Source organism: Glycine soja, chromosome 20 (genome assembly GCF_004193775.1).
Source record: "Glycine soja cultivar W05 chromosome 20, ASM419377v2, whole genome shotgun sequence".
Classification (NCBI taxonomy): Eukaryota; Viridiplantae; Streptophyta; class Magnoliopsida; order Fabales; family Fabaceae; genus Glycine; species Glycine soja.
Window position 1 is genome coordinate 37,290,241 of NC_041021.1, and position 11,547 is coordinate 37,301,787.

The 11,547-nt window shown below is 29.9% G+C and overlaps 1 protein-coding gene across 1 annotated transcript; it reads left to right on the top strand.

Moving 5' to 3' along the window:
• Positions 1–3,140: 3,140 nt before the first annotated feature.
• Positions 3,141–10,436, top strand: LOC114403359 (methionine--tRNA ligase, chloroplastic/mitochondrial-like). Its single transcript, XM_028366276.1, has 13 exons — positions 3,141–3,527; positions 3,737–3,880; positions 4,010–4,159; positions 4,418–4,585; positions 5,532–5,656; positions 5,949–6,042; positions 6,566–6,664; positions 7,263–7,443; positions 7,521–7,636; positions 8,648–8,803; positions 9,654–9,782; positions 9,891–10,095; positions 10,125–10,436. Exons 1-12 carry the CDS (start codon positions 3,243–3,245, stop codon positions 10,059–10,061), a joined length of 1,818 nt encoding a protein of 605 aa, XP_028222077.1. The 5' UTR covers positions 3,141–3,242; the 3' UTR covers positions 10,062–10,095; positions 10,125–10,436.
• Positions 10,437–11,547: the final 1,111 nt, after the last annotated feature.

The window sequence follows — 11,547 nt, forward strand, 5'->3', positions numbered from 1 at the left end:
ATATTAATCATTATATTTTATTATAAATATTTAATATTGGAATAATTAAGTCATGTGATTTTTTTATAATGTGTTTCTTAAGATACTTACTATATATGTCATCCTTTTTTTGTCAGCATATATGTATGCCTCCCTTTAATATTAGGATATACGTGTTTATTTTATACATAAGTGAAATTTATAATAAATAAATATTTTAATTATATAAATTATATTATACTTAAAATTTGTAATAAATAACTATTGTTAACATTTAAGTTATATTATAATTAAAATTTGTAATAAATAAGTATTTCTAACATATAAATTATATTTTAAATTTATAATAAACAATTTACATTATAATATAATTTTTTATCTATTGATAAAAAATTAAAGATATTAAAATTCAATTTAGAAATAAAAAAATGAAAACGATAGGCTGAAGAAATAAAATATTGCAGTAAAAAATATATTAAAAATCTCTAAAATCACTCTTAATGAAGAAAAAAAACTTTTAAAAAATATTATCCTTATGGAATTAATTGAACACAAACCATGCAATAAGATCCTCTGTAATTTTTTGACCGAACAATAACTTCATTAAGATCTTTTTCTTAACAATTCGATGACATGTTGTGTTATTGTGAATGGTACTAACATGATTTCATGAGACATGTTTTACTTGAAAAACATGAGTGAGTTAAACAACCTAATGTTGTGAGAATAAAACATATTAAAAAAAGAATTATTGATTTGTAGGGATATATGTGGATATTGAGAGTGGTTAAATATTATAATATATCATAGGATTTAAAAAAATCTCATCTTTAAAATTAATTGTCACAAATTATATTTGACAAGATCGACTGTGAATATGGAAAAAAATATTTCCTTATTTTCCATAATCGTATCTTTAAAAGAAACACAATGTTATTTTTCACTAATATTCAATGGTTCATTAACAAAGTTATCATTACTTTGAGAGATATTATATACATACAACACTTTATACATCATTTTTTTATGTTCATTTCTCTCCATCATTATGACATATAATAAATGATAGTGTTAATTAAGTTTTTATCCCCTCAATTTTTCATATTCCAATTTTGAGTCTTTTAATTTTTATTTGACAATTGATAATTCTTCATTAATTTTTGGTTAATATTTTTAGACCCTCTAATTTTTTTTGTCCAATTTCAGTCCTTTACTTATTTTTATTGTTACTCAAAATTAGTTGTTGTTTTGTCCATTTTTTGTCTCTTGTTTATTTTATATTTGGAACTAATTTTGAACAATAAAATTAAATAAGGCATTGAAAATAGGAAAAATTAGAGGGGCTAAAAGTGATTAATAAAAAAAATAATAGAAGATTAAAAGTTATACAAAAATTGAAGGACTAAAAATTGAAAGCTAAAAAACTTAAAGGACCAAAAACTTATTTAACCTAAAATGATATGTATGAGAGAGATGGAGACACACAAAAAATGTTATTGTACAACTGGTTACATGAATCGTTAAACAAATAATAATTTTCTTATTCAAAGTGCCTTAGAGAAAACAAGATCTTGAACCATGCTTTATTTAACCAGTGACGGATTCATGGGGACAAATAGGGGTTATGCTCAGGTCCTCAAGGCTCCTTGTATATTTGAGAAGAAAATAAAGAATTAATAAATAAAAATAAAAAGGGTGTTGAATTGATATTTGCTTGATTTATTTATAGTAATGAATTTTATGTATAGTTTTAATAATAAATATTTTTTTTAAAAGTCATAATTTATTAAATAATTATTCGTTAAAAATTAAATATTTTAAATAATTGTGTAAACTATTTTTGCCTCCCTTTATACATCTAGGGATGTGTCCCTATATTTAATTATTTTACAACAAAACATTTACAGAGTTTAATTTTTATACATAATTAATGTAATTATTTTATACTATTAGTAAGTATAAATAAACTTAATAAATAGTCATTTTCGTCCTTAAATGTATAAAGAGTTGATAAATTCATTCCTTAAAGATAAAATTTCAAATGGTCCTTAAAAGTAAAAAAAAAAAGTGTGACAAATTCATCTATTTGTTAACTTTTCTTCATTAACATTCATGAAAAAGTTTATGTTATATAAAGGAACGAAAATGTCACAAAAATAATTGTCAACATGACTGCTGAATATATTGAACCAAAATGTTAGTAAGTTTTCATTTAATTAATTTGTCAGATCTCAAATTTCATTTCATTTAAAGACAAAATATAATTTAATCTTCATTTCCTCCCTTTCTTTTATTACTGCAAGAATAATATTATAATAAACACTTAAAAAATAAGGAAGCAAACATAACTTCTAATAAACATAATAATAAACATAATTTATTTATTGTTATGAAATTTCTATTGTGACATTGTAATGATAAATTCAAGTTAGGTCTCATTTTTTTGTAAGGATTAACTAAAATCATATTATATTTTATCCTTAAATGAAACAAAATTTGTGATATGATAAATTAGTCTAATGAAAACTTAATAATATTTTGATCATTTAAGAATCATGTTGACAATTAATTTTGTGACATTTTATTCCCTTTGTGTCATGTAAACTCTTTCATTAACAATAACAGATGAAAATTAACATATAAATGAATTTTTTGTATTTTTTAACTTTTAAGAATGAATTTGTCAATGAATTACACATTCAAAGATGAAAATAATTATTTACCTTAATCTTAAATATAATTTTTAAAGTAATTATTAAAGTTAAAAAAGTAAAAATTCAATAATCTTAATTTATGATTAGATGATGGTATATTTTTCACGCTATCAATATGCTTTATTTAAATTAAAAAAACAAAACTAAACTCTTAAAATATAAATTATAATTTTCTTTTTAAAAAATATAAATTAGAATTGAAATCGAGATAAATTGCAAGTATAAACATATATTTAAATTATTTTTTGTTTACTAAACATATATTTAAACTTAAAAGTTAAAAAATTAAAATGTCTCGCACTAGTTTTTTTTTCCCCATTTATATTAAAAAAAACTTTTTTTTTCTTATAACCAATATGTAATTTTTTTATCGGGTGAAAAGAAAAATGGAAATTCTACTCGAGGGGATAGTTCAGTTTCAGTATTTAGGGGTTAATATAACACTGAGATGTTAATGCTATCCGCTGGAAAGCATGGCCACGGCAAAAGGACACGTGTGAACAAAACAGCAAAACAGTGAAACCTGAGAATCTGAACTGAGAAGAAGCCATGGCAGTGAGAATAAACAGCTCCATTCAAAACACCCTCTGTCTCCTCAACCCTCCTCTGTTTTCCCTCCGTTACAGAGCTTCTTCCCTGAAGTTGAAACCCCAATTGCATTTTCGTCAAAACCCCTCTCGAGGAGCTTTATTCTGCACATGCGCCACCACCGATATCACTCCCCAAAGTACCGAACACTTTGTCCTCACTACCCCTCTCTACTACGTCAATGCTCCTCCCCACATGGGTAGCGCTTACACCACCATCGCTGCCGATGCCATTGCTCGCTTCCAGGTTCAATTCTCTATCTCTACCCTCATTGATTTTAGTTTAAATTATGTAACTTTGGTCCAATTCCAGAAATGGGTCGACTTGGAAATTGGACTAAACTGCTGGGTATATGATTAGAGATATTGCACAATGGTTTCTATTAAGAAAGTTGATGTTTTAACTGTTTATTTTCTCCTATTATATAATAATATAAGGTTTAACTCATTTGACAGCGGCTATTGGGGAAGAGTGTTATATTTATTACTGGCACGGATGAACATGGGGAGAAAATTGCAACTGCTGCCATGGCTCAGGGTTCCACCCCTCCTGACCATTGCAATCTCATATCTCGATCTTACAAGACGCTTTGGAAAGATGTAATTTAATCCTTAGTTTTTCCCTGGAATTTAGTCATGTTTTGTTTTTGTTTAATTTGTTGGATATTCGTATTAATGCATTTTGGTTTACATTTTTCGTGATATTCTTTTGTTATTGCTTGGCTGCAGTTAGATATTTCTTACGACAAGTTCATTAGAACAACTGATAGCAAGCATGAAGCAATTGTGAAGGAATTTTATTCAAGAGTGCTTGCCAATGGTGACATCTACCGAGCTGATTATGATGGACTTTATTGTGTAAACTGTGAGGAATATAAGGTGATTGTTTGAACTTGGAAGTTGTAGCTCTGGTACTGGCCATATTTTATGTTTAATTTATATAAGTTTTTTATTTTGAAGGGTCTGAGTGTGTCCTGTGAACTGCAAGCAATCTTTCTGTTTAGCATCCTTTAATAGGAAGGAAATAGAGAACTTTCTCCGATCATTTGAAACTTTTGATTGAGATAGTTTACTTACTAAGATTTACCATCTTAGTTTTATGATTTTACTTTAAAAATGTATTGCTATCTGATGCAGGATGAGAAGGAACTTCTTGATAATAATTGTTGTCCAGTTCACCTAAAGCCTTGTGTTTCAAGGAAAGAGGACAATTACTTTTTTGCACTGTCAAAATATCAGAAGGCATTGGAGGATACTCTTTATAGAAATCCGAATTTTGTGCAGCCATCTTTCCGTTTAAATGAGGTAAGGCAATGGAGAGTTCCCTTTTCTCTTTGTATTATAAAATATGAACTCCCTGTCTGTTTGTTACTTTTTTAGTATGCTGCACTTTGTGTTGGCTGTATTCAATTTTATTTTCAGAACATATTTACTACATTCATTTGAGAAGAATCAGAATGGAAACTTATATGATTTTAAGATTTGCATTAATAGAAAGGACCAGTGATGACGTACTTGAACTATTTTTTACATTTCTCTAGTCTTGGAGCTTGAGTTTTTAACATGCCCGGCCGATTAACACTCTGAAGTCCTACCATAATGTGGCCAAACAATTAGAATCTTAATATTCTACAGCCATTTAAAATTATATTTATATTTCTATAGTCACGTGACCTTTTACATATATGTTTAAAAGGTCACGCGACTATATAGTACAGTTAAGTGATTTTGTGATCATGAATCTTATTGGATGTAAAAGATTATAACAAATATCATTAATTATAGTTAGGAATGATGGTTGGATCTATATCTAATGGATACTCACAAAAATTAGCCATAAAATGGTTTGTGGGTCCAAGCCCAAGTAACCCACAAAAAATTGCAATGAGCATGGGTTTGGGTAGTGGGTACTATAGTACCCTACCTTTATCACTTGTACACACACACACACAATTAAACTCTGATCCAGATATTTGATAATTGATATGTTAATTGGATGTAAATTTGATGACATATTGCTAAAGAAAATGCAAATACCAAGGTGTTTGATTTGTCTTGTTTCAAATACAACCCCACCCTTCATGCTGGCCTACATGCTTCCCCATAGATAGTGGGATAATGCTTTATGGCAGGTTCATGTATGAGATATAGGTATCTAATGGACTGCATATTATCTCTTTTGGGAGAACTTAAAATGGATTTTCTTGTTAATGTATTGTGCTTTAAATTAACTTCTTCTACAAGCTTCAAGGTTCAAAGTTGGATCAAAAGTGGCTTGAGGGACTTTTCCATTTCCCGAGCATCAGTTGAGTGGGGCATTCCTGTTCCTGATGACAAGACCCAGACTATATATGTATGGTTTGATGCTTTACTAGGGTAAGGATATGTATTTTATAGCTTGTGCGTGCTTCTCTAGTTTCCCTTGACTCTATTCTATAATCTTATAGTTCCTGTCTATCATAATCAATGACTATCAGTTTGTTTATTGTTCGAAATACATTGCTAAATGCATGAAAGTTCAAATTATGCATGATCATTTGTACAGAAAAATGATAAAGAAGAGTTTGGACTTCTGCTATTCTGCTGAATATTTTTAATTAAATGAGTTGCTAATTACCTTCCTAAACTTTTATTGAATATCTTTTCTTTTATTCTTTTCAATTTGCAGCTATATATCAGCACTATCTGATGATCAGGAACAACCTGATTTACTTAAAACTGTTTCTTCAGGTTGGCCAGCTTCACTGCACTTGATTGGTAAGGTATGCCACCGGTTTTCCTATTTTTTTAGTAAACTTAATTTACTGAAAACCATTTTTTATCTACTTATAACAAGTTCATTGTTTATAACCATTAATTGTGAGGATCCTTTACATAAAAGTCCCAATGTTTCATTGTTTCACCCTAACCTTTCCTTCTATTCATCCTTCACTAATTTGTTTGTTTGTGTGTGAGAGAGGCTGCACAAATTGTTCCAACTTACACGGGGTTGTCTTACGATGAGATGCTTCTTTTCTGCATGGTTTATCTCCTTGGAATCAAATAGAATCATAAAACTGGAAACTTTTGATTTATGGTTTTGTTCTCTTTATCTGTTTTAATTTTTTGCCAAAAAATGCAACACTTATATTTTCTTCTTAAACATTGTAGTTGCTACTGAAGCATTTGTTTTTTGTGATGGTTTTGCAACCCGTGATATATGTTTGTGAATGAATTTTTATGATATTTAAGAATAGCTAAAACATTGAATTTCTATATTTCTTTAATGATTTTGTTACTCTGTAGGATATTCTACGCTTCCATGCTGTTTACTGGCCAGCTATGCTAATGTCTGCTGGACTAAGCCTTCCTAAAATGGTATTTGGCCATGGATTCTTGACAAAGGTATTTGTAGTTAAACCTATTTAGTATTTACTATCTTATGTTTCTTCTTGTGGTAGCTCTAATAATATCAATTCGGGTTTGAGGACAAGGCTATTCATTTCCTGGGGAGTGTTGATAGACCTTGGGAAGTTTATGTGAGAAGGGATATGAACCAGCTCAAGACTCAGACACTCAGTAGGCCTGAACTATTAGTGTTTGTGCAGTATTTGTGTCTTTAGGTAGTTCTGGATCTGAATTATTATTGTTTTTGTGTCTTTAGTTAGTTATGGATTTGTGTGGCAGTTATAGTGTTGTATATTTTTTTGCAACAGATCCATAGGAGGTAGTCATTGTGTCAGTTTGCTGTTCATGGTGTTTTGAAGGAGGAAACTCCTTGTTAGGGGTAAATTAGGGGCAAACCTTGTGTAATTCATGTACTATTCTTCAAATCTGGTGTATAAATAGTAGAATTTGCAAAAATTAGTTCAATAAAATATGGGTCTTAGCAAAAGGTAGGAAACTAAATTTGGCAATTTTTGACTTAGCAAAGTTTTATAAATCTATTTCTTATATTTAATTTCATTTCATGCAGCAATGCTTTTTATTTTGAAAATGTTAGGATGGCATGAAGATGGGCAAGTCACTAGGGAATATACTTGAACCAAACGATTTGGTTAATAAATTTGGGACAGATGCAGTTAGATACTTCTTCCTCAGAGAGGTGGAATTTGGCAATGATGGAGACTATTCAGAGGAACGCTTCATCAATATTGTGAATGCACATCTTGCCAATACAATTGGTACTTTCAACCTACTTTCATTACTTGTAACGTTCAGTAACAAATATTGATATGTATTTCCTTCGCTATTTTGGCAGGAAATCTTCTTAATCGGACACTAGGACTTCTGAAAAAGAACTGCCAATCAATTCTGGTGGTGGATTCCACTACAGCTGCTGAAGGAAATGAATTCAAGGACAATGTAGAGAAGCTGGTAAAGCCTCTAGGAAATTCTATAATTATAAATTAAATTTTAAAGTTTGTCATTTTGCAGCAGTCTGGGGTTATGCTACCCATGAATTTAATAACTATGGAAAACCTCTATAGCACATTATTTGTCTGGTGATTTATACCTGGTGTTGAATGCTGCTTGGTTGTGTGGTAGCTTTAATTGTATCTTGTAATCAATGTACAGAAAGCTAGGAATTTCAAGTTGAAATATTTTGTTTTCACATTCAGGAGGAGACCTCTTTTGATTTGAGAGGGGATGCTAACTACTGCTTCAATTTTATCCTGTGTTCTAGGCATTTGGACATAATGAAATAACTCATCAGCAACTGGATTTAAATAATACAGATAAATGTTGGGGGGGGGGGGGGGGGGGTGAGGGGGAGGGGCTATGGTATTTAAATTTGATGGGCTGTTAGAGGCTAGCTAGATACAACTCTGCATATCTAAGGGTCTTGCCTAGAACACTATTAAAAATTGTTACTCCCTTCGTCCTATTATAATTGTCATGTCAAAAAAAAATTTGTTCCAAGATAATTGTCATTTTAGCTTTTCAATGTAACATTAATTACTTTTTTTCACTTATATCTCTTATGATGGATAACAAAATCTATAAATGAATTAATGATAATATAAGGTTAATTTTGTAAAATTACTATTCTAATTCTTTCATTTATTTATTACTTTTTCTTAGTCTATGTAAAACAACCTAGGATGACCATTATTTTTGAGATGGAGGGAGTACAATATTTTGTTATATACCAAACAAAAAATGAAATAATTACTTGTTTACAGGCTATATCAATAGAACTTTTGATTTATATTCTATTTCAAATTTCAAAATAGAAACAGTCTGACCCTTAGTTAATGTTCCAAATTTTGGTTCCATAGTTGCTAACTTGACATATTTTAAAGCTATTCTTTTTGCCCTTGTTCATAAGTTGTGGTGGGAGTTGCCTGTGACTCAAAGTTTGACCAATGTTTATGTTGTCTGTAGGTTGATAAAGCTCACATTCACTATGAAAATCTCTCTCTGTCATCAGCTTGTGAGGCTGTTCTGGAGATTGGTAATGTTGGGAATTTGTATATGGATCAGCGTGCACCATGGTCTCTCTTTAAGCAAGGGGGCACTGCTGCTGAAGCAGCTGCTAAGGTAATTTGCTCAGCTCTATATTATTGTATGAAAATGAAATCATCCATCTTGATTCTTGAATAACATCTGGGTCTAGTAAAATTTTAAACATGATATATTTTTTTTAGTATAAAACTTCATATGCTATCAGTTAACAAAAGAAAATTTACATCGTTGGAATATTTAAGAGGGTGTTTGGTTTGATTGTTTTCTGTTTTCATTTTTGCTGGAAATAGAAAATGGTGATGGAAATGTGTTTGGTTGGATTTCTATTTTCATTTTCAATGAAAATATTTTTCCAAACGAACCAAAAACTGAAAACAATAAAATCTCGTTTTCAATTGAAACCAAGAACCTTATTTTGGATAAAATGAAAACGCGATGGCTAGGAATGTAATTTTAAGTAAATCTAAAAATACATTTCCTTTTGAAAACGCATTTTTAGTGTTTTTATTTCTTGAAAACAGAAAACAAGAAGTCAAACCAAACATGTTTTCAGAATTCTAATCTTTTAAAAATGAAAACAGTTTTCAGGAAATGAAAACAGAAAATGAAAATGCAAACCAAACACACCCTAAGGTATTGCATATTCAATAATTGTTTTTAGCATCATTTTAACATCATATATTGTTCGTTGACATTCAAACACTTAAACTGACATTGGATCAAATTTTAATACAAAACTAAACAATTGTTTCTTTTCATGCATGGAGTGAAAATAGTCAATTTGCTTTTCATTAATTGTCAATTGTCATTAAGTTCCTTCTTAATCAAGTATAATATGCTTAATCAACGTGTCGCTCAGTTTTGCTGCTGTTGAAGATAAGCCAAATGCCTAAGCAAGATTTTTTCATTTATGATGTTGGAGCAGGACCTTGTAATTATATTAGAGACAGTGAGGATTATTGCAATTGCACTCTTTCCTGTTACACCAAGCTTGAGTTGGAGAATATATGCACAACTTGGCTATTCCAGGGACCAATTTGATGCAGCAACCTGGGTCTGTCCTCTCTCTCTCACATGTGTGCACGCACACATAAATTTTTACATATACATAACTTACACGTAAACTATTCTGTTCTCTGATTTAAGTTGTTTTACATTGTAGAGAGACACCAAGTGGGGTGGGCTTAAGGGTGGCCAAGTCATGGCTCAACCTAAACCAGTCTTTGCTAGGATTGAAAACCAAACTGAAGTGGAAGACAAAGGGGTTGCAGTCAGAAAGACTAAGAAAAGCAAAGCGAAGCCGAAACAACCTCAAGAAGTTGCCGGAGCCTAGATACCCATTTTTGACATTTTCCCCTTTTCTGATTTGTTAATGTTTTCACCAAGTTCAGCTTCGTGTAAAACTAATTCTTTTGCTAATTTATGTACACAAATATTTAGATACATGCATATGCAAGAAGGTATGTATGAGCACGAGGCATATGTGTGTATATAAATTTTGAATGGAAAAATTGTATTTCATATTTTGGAAATATGTGCATCATCAATTTACCTTGCACGCTCAGTCCTTGGCACAGATTAGGGTGGTCAGCAACTGATCCTTTACTTGACTGTGCCAAAGTAAATCAATGATGCTGTTAGGTGTTAACTGTCATAAATATTTTCTCTTTTCTGAATTCAAACGTCATACAATTTGTAATGGGATAAATTGATATGGGGGCGCTTTTTTATGTACTTAAACTTCGTGTAGTTTGAGAACAATTTGCTTTTGGAATTTAAAATGTTCGGAGTGGACAATATCTGGTACTACATCAAACAAGTCATAATGTTAACTCATTTTGATTTTGTTTTTAAGTTTCTTAAATATGCCCAGACCTGAGCAAGTAATCCCATCTGGTCTATAGTTATTATACTATATTTAGGCTGAATTATAATTTTGATTCTTGTATAATTTTTAATCTTTGATTTTGATTTTCTTATTTTTTATGTTCATCAAATTTTGGTTCTTCTTTTTTTTAAATCTATAATTTTTGTTCAATCTTTAATTACATATATATATATATAAAAGGAGAGATCAAATTACATTAATATAATTTTGACAATTATTCTATTATTTTTATAACTTGATATACAATGTGATTTTAAAATATTTATGTTATGTCGATTTTAATCTATATGAATGAGATAATAAAATGATTTTAAATTAATATAAATTTTTGCATATATAATCTATATGAAAACAATTTTCAATTCGTTGAGTTTTAAAAAAATATCTTTTAATTGAAAGTTATAAAATAACATAATAGTTATTAAAGTTTCACCGGCATAATTTGATCCTCCTTTCTTTATATATTTTGAGGTTAAGGAGCATATATTAATTATTGAGTAAAATACGAAAAAATATATATTTTGCCACAAGCGCTTAGCTAAATATTTTCTTTCAAAAGCTAATATATAACGTTATTTTTGTGTGTGTATACAACCATGTACACCCCGCGAATGTGACGTGTGCGAGGACAAAAGAATTAAGCGCGTATTGATATGGGCCGGTTGTATAGTTAGGCCCACGCCATAAGCACAAAGGGAATTTTATCCTTGCACCAGTCATTCTTTGATGTCTGGGAAGAGAAGAGAAACAAAATTTTGCTTTTTTGATTATTCTTTTTATGTTTCTATATTTGGCAGGTATTAATTTCTTTTATAATCACGACTTCTAATAAGTAATAGTTACCTCTAAAAATGTATCCTATTTAATCCAATTATAATTTAGTCCTTAATTATTAATTATTTATTTACTAATCTCTACATAAGTCATATAT